Raw genomic sequence first — 15,853 nt, 5'->3', positions numbered from 1 at the left:
TGGGCCAAGGCTAGCCCTGTCGATAAAAATAGAAAATGAGAGACCCAAAGTAATGAGAAAATAACTTGTAATTGTGAAGTTGTAAGGTATTATACCCTAGGAATAATGAAATAACAAAAAAATAAAAGTGACCGAGATCAAGGGAGAATCTTTTTATGACATTTCCGAAAAGACCACCTATTTGTTTGTTTACTAGGTTCAACACGAAATCATAAATAAGTTCTACCAAAGGATTGCCAAGCATTTGGTACCGAGTTTCCTCCTTTATTTTTAGTAACAAAATAAACCAGAAGTAGGACTAAACTAAGAGTTAGAAGCGTAAACAAAAAGGATTTGTGTTTGAAAAATACAAGTTTCCTATATTCATAGGAATCAATGGGAGAATGGAAAATTTCTCAAGTCGTTGGGGACCCACGGTGCTGGGTTAAAGCTCTTTCATTTGCATGACATACTTTTTATGGCCTTCGGGGGTTTAGCTGGTACTGGCGCCAATTCCCTGAGGAGAGATGCCCGCTTTATACAGGTAGGGGGTCATGTATAATCATGGCCATACGATTAATCCTAGATGGTTAGATTCAAATCAAAGAAGAGACTCCCGCCTGAGGCTAGGGATAGTCATTCAACCTGTTAAATTTGATAACCGTGGATAACTGTCTGAACGAGGTGAATTTGGAGATGAATTTTTTTTTGGATATGGGAAAAATCGTGTCGTCCACCATGCATCCACCCCAAAGTATATGCTTCAACATGAATCACACAAGGATAGATTGATATAATAGAAAACTCTGGTAAAATGCCCCGGGTTTCCTATATGGTTATATGAGTTCCTGATCCATATCCGTTCAAGTATCCACACCAAATAATATAATACAATATATGTATATTGGGTATAATAGAATCTACTTCGATCCATATCCGTCTCCCAATCTGCAGAGAATAATATGTATATTCGTAAGTATTAAAATTATTTGATAATCTGTATCGTCTTTCTCCCGTACCTTTTACATGTAACCAATTTGCCTTAATTTGCTATCATATTTGGCTTATCAAAAACACCTCCAAAAAGTATTATTATGTTTTTTACGATTTGGATATAGATATTTAGTGAAAGAATTAATATTGGAAATTGTTATTGGCACTTCAAAAATCTCATTCTACACTCCAAACTTTCTATATTTGGAAAGAAAAATACACTTGTAAGAAGTGTGGAATGAGATTTTTTGAGTGCCAATAACACTTCTCTTAATATTTATTAAATTATAATATCTCAGTTGTACAAAAAATGGTTTTTGCATTCGTTAAAGTATGGTTATAAATAATTCTAATAATTAATTTACGATTAAGAATATAATTAATCTTTGAACTTATGAGAAACGGATATGCATTTCTGTTCTCACAGTAAACCGTTGTCGATGCCCGAATACTCTCAAGTCCTGCGGTATCACCAACGAGAAACTACCAAACGCGCAGAATGCCGATCTAATCGCTCGCAACCCTTCCCACACTTCAGTTGGTAATCTTCCTCCGCCAAAATCAATGAGAGTGAATTCCGGCGACGGCCTTAGCGGTGCCTCCGCCACTGCCGCCGCCGCCGCCGCTTCCCGAGATGCCGAGTCCCTCTTCCGCTCCAAACCCATTGCCGAGATCAGAACCGTCGAGTCCACCACCCGCACCCAGATCCAGTCCAAGAAGGAGGAGCTCCGCCAACTCGTCGGCACTCGCTACCGCGATCTCATTGACTCCGCCGATTCCATCGTCCTCATGACGCGCTCCTCCCACTCCATCTCCCAAAACCTCTCCTCCGTCCACTACTCTATCAATTCCCTCTCCTCCGCATCCTCCGCCGACACCCCCGACTCATCCCGCCACGACCCGACCCGCCACCGCATCTACGGAATCGCCTGCCGGGTCAAGTACCTCGTCGACACTCCGGAGAACATCTGGGGCTGCCTCGACGAGTCCATGTTTCTTGAGTCCGCCGCACGCTACGTTCGCGCCAGTCACGTGTACTCCATTCTCGCCCTCCCTGGTCACGTGCGCTTCCTCTCCAACTTCCCTCTCCTCCAGCACCAGTGGCAGATCGTCGACAGTTTCAAGTCCCAGATCTCTCAGCGCGCCCGCGACCGCCTCTTCGATCGAGAGCTCCACCTGCCCGTCTCCTCCTACGCCGACGCATTGGCCGCCGTCGCTTTGATCGACGACCTCCGCCCGGAGTACGTACTCTCCCTCTTCCTCGACACTCGGAAGTCGTGGGTTTCCCGGATACTCAATGGTTGCCGTCCCGATGCTCAGTGCTCCGACGTCGTTTCGGTGCTGTGCGAGACTCTGCGGGTGATTCAGGTGACTGTGGGGCAGGTTGGTGAGCTCTTCTTGCGGGTGCTCAGTGACATGCCGTTGTTCTACAAGGTGGTATTAGGTAGTCCCCCTGTATCCCAACTGTTCGGTGGAATTCCAAATCCAGATGAGGAGATCAAGCTTTGGAATTCGTTTCGGGAGAAGCTCGAGTCTGCCATGGGAATGCTGGACAAGGATTACATTGCCAAGGCTTGTTGCTCTTGGCTTAGCGACTGCGGAGGCCAGATGGTGGATAGGATCAACGGGAGGTTCCTCATCGACGCGATTGGCAGCGGCCACGAGCTTGCCTCGGCTGAGAAGTTGATTAGGGAGACCATGAACAGCAAGGAGGTATTAGAAGGGAGCTTGGAGTGGCTCAAGAACGTTTTCGGGTCCAACATTGACCTGCCATGGAGTCGAATGAGTGAACTTGTTCTCGGAGACGATTCAGATCTCTGGGACAGTATCTTCGAATCTGCATTCGTCGCCAGGATGCAGGTGATTGTGGCATACAGGTTCAAGGAGCTCGGGAAGGCCGTCAACATTAAGGAAGGCAAACCCATAGATTTCCTTGGTGCTGGTGGTGGAGTTTGGTTTGTGGAAACCAAATCGAATAATGCTAAGAAAGGTACTGCTAGTGCTCTGCCTTGTGAAGAGAATTGTCTCAATTTCTATTTGGGTCCCCAAGTGAGTAATATTCGAGATGCGGTGGATAGTAGTTGTCAGGATGTTCTTGATGACTTGCTGTGTTTCTTAGAATCGCCAAAGGCAGCTCTTAGGTTAAAGGATCTGGCACCGTATCTACAAGATAAGTGTTGCCAGACCATATCCAATATATTGGTGCAACTGAATAGTGAGCTTGATAATTTGGAAATTGGCAAAGACACGCAAGGGCCGGTAACTGTTGACAGGGCACTTTTCATTGGGAGACTCTTGTTTGCATTGCAGAGCCACTCCAAACACATTCCCATCATTCTTGGTCCTCCGCGGTCTTGGGTAAATGTAATAGGGTCTGTAGTTCTCGATAAGTTCCTGCCCATGTCAAGACAATCTAGAGCTCCCACTGATTCTCCAATGCTTGATAGCCCCTCAGGTTCTAAAAGGCATACTTCATCTGCTACTGCTGCATTGCTTGGAGCGGGCCAAAGTGCAAGCCCTAAACTTGAAGAGCTTAATGTAACCATGCGAGATCTCCATATTCGAGCACATGGTTTGTGGATGTCGTGGTTGTCTGATGAGCTTTCAGTTATTCTTTCCCGTGATCTTCAAAAAGATTATGCTTTGTCATCATCAACTCCTCTGACAGTAAGGCGTATTCAGCATACTTTGCTCTCCATTATTTCTGTTCTTTACACTGTTATTTACATTTATTTAGTATAAGTGAAATGGACTGCAATCTTACGTGATTATTAGATAGTCATTGGATGCCAACTAGGAAGTGTAAATGACCCTCCATATCATCTGTTTCATTCAGAGAAATAAGTGAAATTAATAGGTTTAAGCATTTGAATCTAAACAGCCTAATCTTAATACTGCAAGCTTGTCTTGATTATTATAATATGACAGTTGGCCTGTAAGCCGCTTTAACTGGAGATAATTGCAAAGTAGGCCAAATGCAAGATATAACTTTTTTATACAGCATTCTAGAACGGTAAAGAAACATTCTCCACAAAATTGTGTGTAGTTACAATGTAGGACGAATGATGTGGTTTAATTGAACAGACCTGAAAAGGTAAATTTGTGGATGATTCAAAAGTGGTTTTAAATCAAAGCCATGGCTTAACATATAATTATGTGTTGTGTAAATGCACATTTTACTAGTATTCTTGAAGATATTTGGTGCTTATGTTATCTTTAAGACTGAGTTGATTGTCTGTTACACACTTACGCTACACTGGTAGTGGTCTGCTGAGTACGGTGTTGATTGAATACAATTTACCTATCATCATTTTTATTATTTGGGCAGGGTTGGGAAGAGACAGTTGTTAAGCAAGAGCAGTCTGATGATAACCAATTGGACATGAGAATATGGCTCCCTTGCATGCCTTCTCTCTATATAGTCTCATTTCTATTTCGCATATGTGAAGAAGTTCATCGAATTGGAGGTCATGTTCTTGACATAACAATTCTGCAAAAGTTTGCATTAAGATTGTTGGAAAAGGTATGTAGCTTCGCTTGGTATCTGACTTCTTTTCTCTATTCATCAATGTGTTGCTCACATGCTGCTAGACTAACAGGTCATTGGCCGGCCATCGATACGTCATTCTTATTTCTGTTACAGTTTTATGTATACCTATTCGTAATTTTACTATTGCTTAGCATGAAGCCTATCTTCTTATCTTGCAACCTCAGGGATGTAAGTATTGGTTTTGTTTTTTTTGTCGACTCTTGCATATATATTTATGTGCCCTTATGTGTCAGTTTTAATAAATTTACATCTTTATTACCTCATGAAGTAGCTTACGTTTACTTCTGCCATTCACAGAAAATGTGGGTTTTGTGTGTTCATTAGAAAAATGAAAAATTCCCAGTTGTTTCTTTAGATTATTGTTTTGAAATATACTTTAAACTATTTGTCTTTTTTTTTTTTCTTTTTTTTTTTTTTTGAAATATTGATTGCAATACTTTCATGTAGGTCATTGGTATTTATGGAGACTTCCTTTCTACTGTAGAGGCTGGTGGATCTCAAGTGTCAGAGAAAGGAGTTTTGCAAGTTCTGTTAGATTTGAGATTTGTTGTCGATGTCCTTTCTGGGGGAGATTCTAATACGAGTGAGGAGTCATTTGCATACCTAAAGACAAAAAGTCCTTTCAGACGGAAGCAGGACCAAAGCCACGTGAAATCTGCCATTAGAGAGCGTTTTGATGGGTTGATAAATCGTCTTTCGCAAAGATTGGATCCCATAGACTGGCTTACGTAAGTTAATTTATTCTCGTGAATAAAAACTTAGAAATCTAAACAAATATAATGAACTTCCAGAAGTTTGGATATGCGACTGGTGTCTCATTTCGTGCATCTTTCTCCCATATTGTTTTGCTTAAAGGGTTCTCTCTAGTGGTTGTCTTCAGAGAAAACTGAATATTTAGGAGTTACCTGGTTGATCTCTTGGGCAGCTAGTATGTTGTTATGATCACAAGGGAAACTGAGGATTTGGATCTTAAATAGAAAAGCATGGGAAATTAGGACAGTGTATTTTATGGAACATAATTCAACTAGTGAATCATCTATAGGGGAACCACAGCTCTAATGAGTTCTTATTATAGCACAGAAGTCGTGCTTATTGCGGTCCTATGTTTTGAATTATCTTATTTAATGATTTATATAACTATTTAGGCATTTTGACTTTGTGTATTTAATCACATTATCTTATTTAAGGTATGAGTCATATCTTTGGGAAAATGAGAAGCAGTCCTACCAACGCCATGCTGTCCTCTTTGGATTCTTTGTTCAACTTAATCGCATGTACACAGATACTGTTCAAAAACTTCCTACTAATTCAGAGTCCAATATCATGAGATGCTCTTCAGTTCCTCGCTTCAAATACCTTCCCATCAGGTTAGTGTTTCTTGAAATTTCTACCATGTTAGTTGCTACATTACAAGGTGTGCATAACCTGTGCTACTATTTTGAGTCTACTCATATTTCATTCATATAATGAACTGTATAAATTGGGTTGCACTGGCTGATTCGCTACATACGACTGTTTCTATTAGTGTTTTCCAGTTTTAACTATGTCCATAAATATTCATTGCCAATGGGTATCTTCCTCAATAATGGGTTCTGAACTTTTGACTTTGTCTTGGTGTTCAAGTGCTCCAGCATTGTCTTCAAGAGGGACAGCTAAGGCATCCATTCCAGTCTCTTCGGATGATATTTCTTCAAGAAGTCCCTGGAAAGCTTATACAAATGGAGATCTTTCCAGTAAGCTTGATTTGGATGATAACTCGGGTTTTTCTGCAGTACCGATCTTTAATTCTTTAATGCAGGCAAGGCTGTCTATCTCTTTACATTTTCTTGTTACAAGTTTTTCCTATTTTTATAGTTGCGTTCTAAAAAAATTTGTTTCATGTTGGAATAGCGATGCATTTGTTTGAAATGTGAATTTTTCTGGTTCACAATAAGCCAGTTGAGACACATAGTTAAAGCATGTAACGCAAGACATTTTTAGTTTCACACTATTAGGTTTGATTAAAACAAGTAAACTGTCTAGATAGTAATGAGATAAAAGAGTGTGTCAGGTCCGTAAGCAAGTATGGATTGCACACAGCGTACCTCTTTTTATTTCTGATATCACTGCAATATTTCTCTTTGCTCGTTTTCTACAAACAACCACCAAGCTTTATCCCACTAAGTGGGGTCGGCTAAACTGTTCCATTTGTTTAGGATATTGAGATATACAGGTTTTGAAAATGATATTTGTTATGATTGGCAGGCTGGAAGTAAATTTGGAGAGAGCTTAAAACTAGGATCTATGCTAACAGATGGGCAAGTGGGCATATTCAAGGATAGATCAGCGGCAGCCATGTCGTCAATTGGTGACATTCTACCTTCCCAGGCTGCAGGTCTCCTATCATCGTTCACAGCTTCCAGATCATACTCTTGATTGCCTTCAGAATTCTTCAGTCTTCTTTTGGGCATATACAAGTAATATATGGCTGTGAAGAAACACAACAGAGTCACCAAGCATGAGATAAGGGCTCGGAGTTTGCAGTACTTATCTGAAACTTGATAGAACAGGTATGCGATTATGAAACCCTAAATTTTGGAATTTTAGTTTGAGTATCTCTTGGGAGATTAGGAAACTTAAGATAATGAGGTTATGTATAGAAGACTGAGAGGCTGAGTAACCCTAGTTTGAAGCTTTGAGAGCTTTATTCTTTATAAATTTGATTCTTTCGTGTTTCCGCTTGTCTTCAAAATTGTTCGAAGTCTGGGGTTTTGCTTTTAAAGTTGGCTGTTAATGTTTCGAAAGACTTAAGAGGAGATTTAACGTAAGCCTATCTCCCCCGTATAGGTGAGTCAGAGTCATCATTATGTATAGAGGATAGGTAGCTGAAAGTTGGTCCATTTGTTTCTTCAATGCCCCCGTCTACTTTCGAAGGCTTCAGCTAAATTGTCTATGGAAGTTAATGCAATGCTGAAGGAATCGGAGATGAGAACGATTTGGGTGTCATGTCAGCTTGGATGAGGAGGATGCGCGATATTGTTCGTGTCCAAATTCAAGTTTTCTCTACGAACTGGAACACTGTCATGTAATTTTGTGTATAACTTGCAATATACGAAACCATGTAGTATGTACGCTTAACATGTTAATTAGGAGCCTTACATAAATGAATTTGTACTGTTCTGATTGTTACATAGCTCTTTCTTTTTGGAAAAAACTTCGGAGTATATATGGTGCGTTATTGCATTCAAGTTCAACCAAGGATATAATATGCATTCGAAAAATGCCGGAATCCCCTGGTACATTTTTGCATCACTTAGGGGTGGATGTGGTACGGTTTGACACCAAAAATAAAATTGAATCAACTAGTCCTCAACGATTTGGTCTGGTTTGGTTTGGTTTGGTTTGGATTTGATCAATACCACTATTAAAACAAACTGAATCAAATCACTGGTAATCAGTTTCGTTTTGGTTCGGTTAAATTAAGCATGTTCTAACGAAGCACGTCCAACATTTCAAGCGTGTTAATTTTCCGAACATTAACGAGAGAAATTGTTTTTATTGACTGTAATCGAAGAAAAATTAGTTTTATTGATCGGTGTTAGAAAATGAATTGCCCATAAATAGTGAGATTAGATGATTCAATCAATCATGGTGTTCTTGTATTATACAACCTCCTGTAACAATTTCTCTTCTAAATCAACCAAAGCATCTGCACAAAATTAATAGATACACCTAAATTTCTGTCTGAAACAAAGCAGCATCCATTCAATTCTTCAGAAATTAATCGACAGAAACACATGCGTCCTTGAAATTAAAACGATTTAACCACAACTTCTCCGAGAGACGAACGATAACGATAGCATTCGAATAAAAAAGAGTAGAACTCTTGAAAACTAGTCCATACAAAATTGACAAAAAGTCAGTTGCTTTGCGTTTAACAGTTGCTAGTTTAGTTGGTACTAAATACGAGCTCAGACACTACTGTTAACTAGCATCCAGTGTTCATCTCTATAGCTTTACAAGATTCAAAAGTTACTCAAAATGCAGAAAAAGATAGACTGATAAGCTGCAGCTGCTTACGTTGCAGGGAGAGGGATTGGCTTCAACGCACTTTGGATTCGGCGAAATGCTGTTTTTACTCTTTCCTTGAGACCTTCGTTTTCACTCTCTACATCCCCGCTCTGTTTATCAAGCTGCGCCACATTCCCATCAACACTAATCACTAGTTTCCCATTTTCTCCAGGCTTCACATCGCCAAAGAGTGAAACCAGAAGTGCACGAATGACCTTTTCCACCTTCTTCCCATTTTCTTCCTCAGTTTTCATCTCCTCTGATTCAACAACTACCTTGGGGACTTCTCGATTGATATTCAAAATAAGAGCAACAATGGAGTCGGACACCATGTCACTTATAGGATCCGAAGGCCAATGCAGTGATATGTGTTTATCTGTATCCTGCTTCAATGTCACCCGATCATGCACTCGCAATGTTGCCACTCCAGATTCCTCATCCACTGAAGACTCTACACTCTCGAATATTTGCTTAAGCCGATGTTTTATCACAGTGAAGCCACTAGCATATGGAATAGTAATCCGTTGAGTGACATTTGCTGTGCACAGCTGTGAGAAGACATGGAGATCATCGGAAGCCATTATTTGATAACTGAAGCCTTTTTTTACCAGCAAACCGCTGACAGTTTCACAATCTTCAGGGGTCTTCTCAGCAAGCCTTCCAATAGCTTTTGCCATTTTCTGGGAGTTAAAATACAATTCAACAGACTGACAATTCTTTGGGGTCAGGATTTTGGTGTTCCAATCAGCAAACTGGATCACGAGCTTCTGTTTTAGCCTTCCCATCTCATTAGCTCCTCCATGAACTAGGATTATGTTAGGAGGCCTCAGCTCGTCCAAAAATGCAGTAGTCTGGACAGAGTCCGCGTGGGCAGAGAATGAAATGTGATGGACCTGCATGTTGAGAGGTACCGAGAGTCCAGTCATACTAGTTACCTCTTTCGGTTCATTGATGATGGTTTTGGCTAGAGTCCCTTCAACCATATAACCTGGAATAACGCACGAATTTTTCTTATCAGTGCACCACTTATCAAATAGCTGCCTTGACAGTCCACTCTGAAGACCACCAGGGCTTGCCATCACCACCGATGGGCCTACATCTTTGAAATTCTCAATGCTCTTTAGTGGTGATATGTACTTGAAAATGAAAGGATTTGACTTCGCATTGCGGATCCTATCGTTCATAGAAAGGGTGTATGTCTCGTATACAGCCAAACATCTTTTGGCAAGTGGAGAAGCATAATAAATGGGAATATTATGGAGCTCAGGATGGTTTGACCAATACTCATCAAGGATGAGGAGAAGTTCTTGGGCACGGCCAAGTGCATATGCAGGAATCAAGACACGACCCCCTTGAGAGATGGTTGTGTGGATAACATCAGTAAACCGCTTCTCACGGATGTGCCGAGGTTGATGGTGCTGGACACCATAAGTCGATTCAATAATGCATACATCAGGGGAGAACAGTGGGGTCTCAGCAGCACGGAGATGCCGGTCTTCTTCACGTGAATAATCTCCAGTATAAAGGACTCTAACACCGGCTATATCAACCATAAACATGGCAGCACCAAGGACATGACCCGCAGCGTAGCACCAAAATCGAATGCCCTCAACCTCTACTGTCTGATGGAAATCAATAACCTGCAATTATCATGCATTGTTAATATTAATATTATCATGGGAATATCATTCATGAATCATGTTGGATTTAAAGGATTAAGGATCCAATAATAGTATTCATGTTAAGCGTACTGAATACAGTAAATAATAAATGGATAATGACATAAAGATGGTGAGGACTGAGAGTTCATCAGTGACCACAAATATTAATCAACTACTCAAAGTACTAATATCACCAATCGCCCTGTCCCCAACTGCAATATTAATTAAGTAAAAAAATGCCGACTGAAATATATCTAAATATACATCCCCTATGAGACACATAACTAGCAGTACTAGTAGCGATAGAAAATACATCATCAAGAACAACATAACTCAAATTTAACAGAAATCTGTGAAAGGTTGGTTATGCTGGAAAGTGGAAACAAAACAGGTGGGAATGAAAACATAAGCCATGGAAGGACAACAAACCTCAATTCTATCCATTGAGGAATTTATGTCCTGCTCATCAAACAACATATCTTCAACTGAAACTTTGCTCACTTTTATATAATCCGTCAAAAGCAACTTGTAGATAACCTTTGTAGCATAAGTCATAAAAACTCGGCCTTTGAATGTGGTCTATCAAAAGTTACAGAGATATTAGTCCCCTGAATAGCAAAATACATACAAATTATTGTATAATTCCTTCATAGAGTGAAAACCTTCTCAAGAAAGTAAGGTAGGGATGCAGCATGATCCAAGTGAAAGCTGCAAGAAAAAAGCATGACCGCATATTAGTATAATGGAATGAACCATCAAGTACAAGGTAACGTAACTTTTAACTATAAAATGTAAAAGGATCTAATCAGGTGATTAGGATAGTTTTGCATATTAATTCAGCTTATTAGGATCTAGATCATTTTGTTGTGGAAACTCTCTGTTGTAAATAAGTGGTGTTGAGGATTTAGGTCCGTAAAATGGGTATTTGAGCTAATTTTCCATCATTATATACAATCTTTTCAACTGACAAGAAAATCAAGGAAATAAGCAAAAAGTAGTTAAAAAAAAGAATGGTTGATATGTTCAAAGCCATCCTTTAGTCAAAGAGAAATTATCCCATGTAAGCAGCTATCCCATTAGCATTCATCGCTTCTAACTCTAAACAAGAAATACAGAACGAAAGAACGTAAAGTATGTTGTACTAAACCAGAGAAAACATAACAAATTAAGAGTTTTCTTGACCCAATGTGTCATCTCTGATATATTTTAGCAACAGATTTCAACAAAAGCTCCAAATTTTGTACATCAGTTGACGATAAATGCATACTGGGTTACGAGAAGGACATCAATTGTGGACGGATCAATCTCATCAAAGTAGGGCAAAGCAGCCATGCCCGAATAAGCGGGGTGAATACCACAATCAAACTACAATTCATACGAAGGCGACCACACAGCCACAAATGCAAGAAACAAGAAAAAAATCAAAGTCAGGAGAGTGAAAACACCAATTATATATTCGATACTGGGAAAAAATAATAACGCAGTTGTGTGAATGGCAGCATACCAAGACAGTTTTCCCTTTGAAGGTCATGTGCACGCAAGAGCGGCCGACTTCATTGCCGGCACCTAGCGGAGTGATGATCATTTTATCATCTTCTCTTGATGCAGCAGGAGCCTCCCGCCGCTTAAGAGGCGCCGGCGCCGGCGGTTGTCCCACTGAAGCCATCTTTACCCGGAATGTGTGAAGCTCTGCAATCAAACTGATAGACAAATGAATCAGAAGACTTGAAATTCCAGCTAAAAGTTACATTTTCTTGATTACCCTTTTTTTTTCAGACCCTAAATCGAATTTACCCCGTCAAAAAAAAAAAAAAAAAAAAAAAAAGAAATTGAAATTTTAGTTGAATTGAAGAGGAAAAACAAAGAACAGCATATAAATAAATGAAAACCAGAAAAGAAAATTTTCGATTTCTTACCTAAGATTACAGAGAAGGAGAGAGAGAGGGGTAAAAAAAATGCCTAAAACCCTAGATAGAGAGAGAGTGTTTAGGAAATTTCGCTGAGGAGAGGAGCGAGGAGAAGAGGATGAAAGAATTAAAAACAAGCGACCACAGTGGGAGTCGAACCCACGACCTTCTGATCCGAAGTCAGACGCGCTAATCCACTGCGCTATGCGGTCAGACAATAGGAGGGCGTAGAAACTTATCTATACTACACTTAACCTTGGAACAAGTTTGATGCCATTGTTCTTGGGATGCTTTACAAAATATGTTGCAAGATCAATCAAATAGTCGGATTTGCTAAACATATAACCCTTTTTCTTTTCTTCTTAATTTATCAATTTGTGCTTAGAGAATTACGAGAACTTACTAGTTCTTAAAATGGTGATTATGTATGTAGTTAATTATAAATGGATTGATTAACTATGTAACAGTATTTCAGTATCACACAATAATATTCTAACAAATAATTCACGATCTCAACTGCATTCTAGCATTTTGGTCAATAGTGTTAGGGGGTTTCATTCCTTTTAGTTAAAGTGTGTGGCGATTATAATGTATATATATTCTAGCATTTCAATCAAACAAATGATGCCTTATTTTCAAAAATCATTATCATATGAGATACGAACATTACAACACCAATTAAAAGGGCGACCCAATAAGGCTCTCCGCTTTGCGAAAGTCAGGAAGGAACATTTTTCGTACGCAGTTTTACCCTTACTTTACAAAGATGATAAACATCAGAATACCAATTACTGATATAATTCATGACATCATAAAGGCATATTGTTCTAATGATTCTTAACAAAACCACATTGTACATCATATCTTGGTGCCTTGACTCCCTCAATTGATTACGTTGTTACCGCACCCGGAAGACTGGTGAATGCTCCAGGTATTTTACCACCAACATCACGAAATGATTCGTATCCAGGCAACGAACACTCATCCATCTCTTCCGATCTGAACTGGGTACGACATCAAGTATCCCTTCATCTCCTTATGCTCTTCAGACACAAATGCTTTCCAGTTAAGCTTGGCGATCTCATTAGTACGCTTCACGCATTCAAGGCTCTCAGGATCTTGATAGGTATCCTCAAGTCCACCCAGATGCTCAGCCCACAAATACATCCGGTAACCATATACCTGCATCCGACCAAACGCATTGTGTATTTAGCATTTGTAATCCACGAGAAAGGGTTCAAGGAATTCGTTGCTTTTCCGAGTACCATATAAAACTAATCTAGTTCAAAGTACAGTCCGATGGTCCGATGTACACATAATTATATCCGACTGAAATAATCAATACAGTTCGAACCGTCAAAAAAGGTCTTTGCATAAAAATTTACATGAAGGAGTGTGGGAGAATTTTGAACTTATAAACGTAATAGGTTGAAGCAAAAAACCTTAACCTGCAATTCACTCATTTTATATCGGAGTAATAGAAAGAGAGAAATTTGCAATTAATACTTTTCCTTAGTGTAAACATATTTTCATATAAAAAAATATTAAACAAAAAAAGGACCCTATTAAATCAAAATAAACTATAAATTTCGTATTTTTTTTTTAACGGGTCAGGAGTACATCCAACGAAAACTTGGGCTTTAGCCCAAACCACAAACAACAAAAACCCAAACCAACAGTGACATAAAAAATAAAAAATAAAAAATAAATCTGCCAAACAATCTCCAAAACCCTAAACCCTAAAATGTTAATGAAACCCAATGTAAACAAGAAGGCAGAAACAAAACCCCTCCTTCTTCGTTCCTTCCTTCTTCACTGAACAAAGAACGAAACGACAATCAGAAGAACGAGGTCGTTGGAGAGAGAAGAGAAGCCAACGAAGATGTTGGGGAAGCAACCGGCTTCGGGGGAGGACTTCGTGGCGGTGCACGAGCTCTTCCGCCACCACATAGAGTCATTCGATTACCTTGTCACTAAGGGTCTCTAGGTTCTACTCATTAAGATCAAGCCCATCAAAATTGTTGACCCTTCAATGATATGACCCATTCCGTAGGAATGGAAAAGAAAAGGAAAAGGTAAGGAAAGTAAAAAATAAAATAACAATTATTTTCATTCATATCCAATTTAGATGAGCATAGTAGTTTAAAGGGTTAATCTTAATTTACTATCCTAAAATTTCAAGGTTTTCAACATTTGGTGCATAAAGTTTTTTTCATCCCAAAATCATACCTCAAGTCTTAATTTTGGAACAGTTTCATACATCCGTTAAGTTTTCCGTTAATATTCTGTTAACTGATGACGTGGCGCTCACGTGAACATTAACTGAGCACCACGTGTCAATAAGGACCACTTCAATATTAAAAAAATGCAACCGTCCCTCACCCCCCGCACCCTCTCCATCCTTTCTCTCTTCTCTCTTCTCCAATTCCACGCCCCTGTTCTCCTCGCCCACAACACCTCCGCCATCATCCTCATCACGTTCTTCATCTTCCTCACATGCCACTACGTCGCCTCGCACAGCGCAGCTGCCATTCTCTCTCTCCTAATCCTCGCCAAGGTCACTAGCCTCTGCCAGAACGTGTGCACGTTGGCCAACGTTGCCGCCTGCAAGCCCAAACCTCAAGCCTTCTTCTGCAATAACTTGATTGTGAACGAATCTGAGCTCTGCACACCGTGCAAATACCCAAATCCGGTTCTATCTCCAATGGTGAATCAAATTGCCATCTGGGTCTTCTCCATTTCCCTTGAAACCTCAAATCCCAACTCCTAGTCCAATTTAGCTCCCAGTCCTAAATGGGTCAAATTGATGGAAATTAAGATCTTTATTGCTTTTCCCACATAGCACATTTTGGTTTGCTGCGTTTTGCAAGGTGTGGGTTCAGAGAGATTGGCAAAGAGACTGGCGGTGGTGGTGGGGTTTGCTGGGTGATTCTTGTTGTCTTCTTTTCATGGCGAATAAGGCGAAGGAAAAGAGTGAGGGTAGTGAGAGAGAGAGAGAGAGAGAGAGAGAGAGAAATCGAGAGGCCCCACTTTTCTTTTGGCAAACAAAAGAATCTTGCTGCCAAAAATACTTTCCAGCTTATACCTTGAAAAAGCGCTAAAGCCACACACTCGTTCACCGCATGCGTGTAGTCATTCCAATACTGCAGAATCTCATCAGTCATCAAGTGCACATGCTCGGTGAACATTAGGAATCCATGATAGTTTTTGGGTCTGATCTGTGTTGTGTTCTCATCATCTGTTCCTTTACTGTATTATTCTGTTTGTGGCCTACTGCCTACTTTATACTCTTTTGACCTTTTTAAGTTGTTGATGTAGTTGTCATGTTGTAATATATGATTATGCAAACTTCGCCCAACATGCTTAACAGGCTCTCATTGATACTACTGATCGTGAAATTTATGAGTGTTTGACGTGTTGCTATGTCGAGAACATGAGAAAGGAAAAGGGGCTGTTGGCACACAGCTAGTGGGTGAGAGGGCACAAATTATTCTGGATGAAGTGAGAGACTTGAAACTTTTCACTCGTCATGAATGTCTGGAGCACATTGGTACTTATTGTTGTCTTAATATATATAATTATATTTATATATATGTATAAATATATATAAATATATATGTATCTCTCTCTCTAAATATATAAATATATTTGTATATATGTATAAATATATATAAATATATACACAGGAAAAGGGGCTGTTAGCTGCTCTCTCT

The 15,853-nt window shown here is 39.7% G+C and overlaps 2 protein-coding genes and 1 non-coding gene across 3 annotated transcripts; 1 reads left to right on the top strand and 2 right to left on the bottom strand.

Annotated features, from left to right (window-relative positions):
- Positions 1 to 1,423: 1,423 nt before the first annotated feature.
- LOC103940373 (conserved oligomeric Golgi complex subunit 1) lies at positions 1,424 to 7,690 on the top strand. Its single transcript, XM_048587334.1, has 7 exons — positions 1,424 to 3,639; positions 4,301 to 4,495; positions 4,970 to 5,250; positions 5,710 to 5,889; positions 6,146 to 6,320; positions 6,767 to 7,071; positions 7,349 to 7,690. The coding sequence occupies exons 1-6, from the start codon at positions 1,537 to 1,539 to the stop codon at positions 6,935 to 6,937; spliced, it is 3,105 nt and encodes a 1,034-aa protein (XP_048443291.1). The 5' UTR covers positions 1,424 to 1,536; the 3' UTR covers positions 6,938 to 7,071; positions 7,349 to 7,690.
- Positions 7,691 to 8,340: 650 nt separating this feature from the next.
- LOC103940380 (cleavage and polyadenylation specificity factor subunit 3-I) lies at positions 8,341 to 12,305 on the bottom strand. The gene is made up of 6 exons (XM_048587362.1): positions 12,150 to 12,305; positions 11,738 to 11,933; positions 11,501 to 11,598; positions 10,896 to 10,941; positions 10,663 to 10,812; positions 8,341 to 10,212 (listed from the first exon to the last, which is right to left on the bottom strand). Exons 2-6 carry the CDS (start codon positions 11,897 to 11,899, stop codon positions 8,578 to 8,580), a joined length of 2,091 nt encoding a protein of 696 aa, XP_048443319.1. The 5' UTR covers positions 11,900 to 11,933; positions 12,150 to 12,305; the 3' UTR covers positions 8,341 to 8,577.
- On the bottom strand, positions 12,279 to 12,352 carry TRNAR-UCG. The gene has a single exon. It is a non-coding gene; the product is annotated as a tRNA-Arg (tRNA).
- Between the last annotated feature and the right edge of the window lie 3,501 nt (positions 12,353 to 15,853).

Source organism: the organism of the source record quoted next, unplaced genomic scaffold (assembly GCF_019419815.1).
Source record: "Pyrus x bretschneideri cultivar Hongxiangsu unplaced genomic scaffold, Pyrus_bretschneideri_v1 Contig265, whole genome shotgun sequence".
In the NCBI taxonomy this organism is placed as follows: domain Eukaryota; kingdom Viridiplantae; phylum Streptophyta; class Magnoliopsida; order Rosales; family Rosaceae; genus Pyrus; species Pyrus x bretschneideri.
Note: the sequence above shows the minus strand (reverse complement) of the source record. Positions and strands in the feature narration are given on the sequence as shown.

Excerpts from the sequence above, each read along its gene's own strand:
- LOC103940373 (XM_048587334.1), top strand. The coding sequence starts at position 1,537 with ATGAGAGTGAATTCCGGCGACGGCCTTAGCGGTGCCTCCGCCACTGCC. Across the intron at positions 3,640-4,300 it reads CATCATCAACTCCTCTGACA|GGTTGGGAAGAGACAGTTGT; the intron begins GTAAGGCGTATT and ends TTATTTGGGCAG. Across the intron at positions 5,890-6,145 it reads TTCAAATACCTTCCCATCAG|TGCTCCAGCATTGTCTTCAA; the intron begins GTTAGTGTTTCT and ends TTGGTGTTCAAG.
- LOC103940380 (XM_048587362.1), bottom strand. The coding sequence starts at position 11,899 with ATGGCTTCAGTGGGACAACCGCCGGCGCCGGCGCCTCTTAAGCGGCGG. Across the intron at positions 10,942-11,500 it reads GATGTCCTTCTCGTAACCCA|CTTTCACTTGGATCATGCTG; the intron begins GTATGCATTTAT and ends TTTTTCTTGCAG. Across the intron at positions 10,813-10,895 it reads TACCTTACTTTCTTGAGAAG|ACCACATTCAAAGGCCGAGT; the intron begins GTTTTCACTCTA and ends AACTTTTGATAG.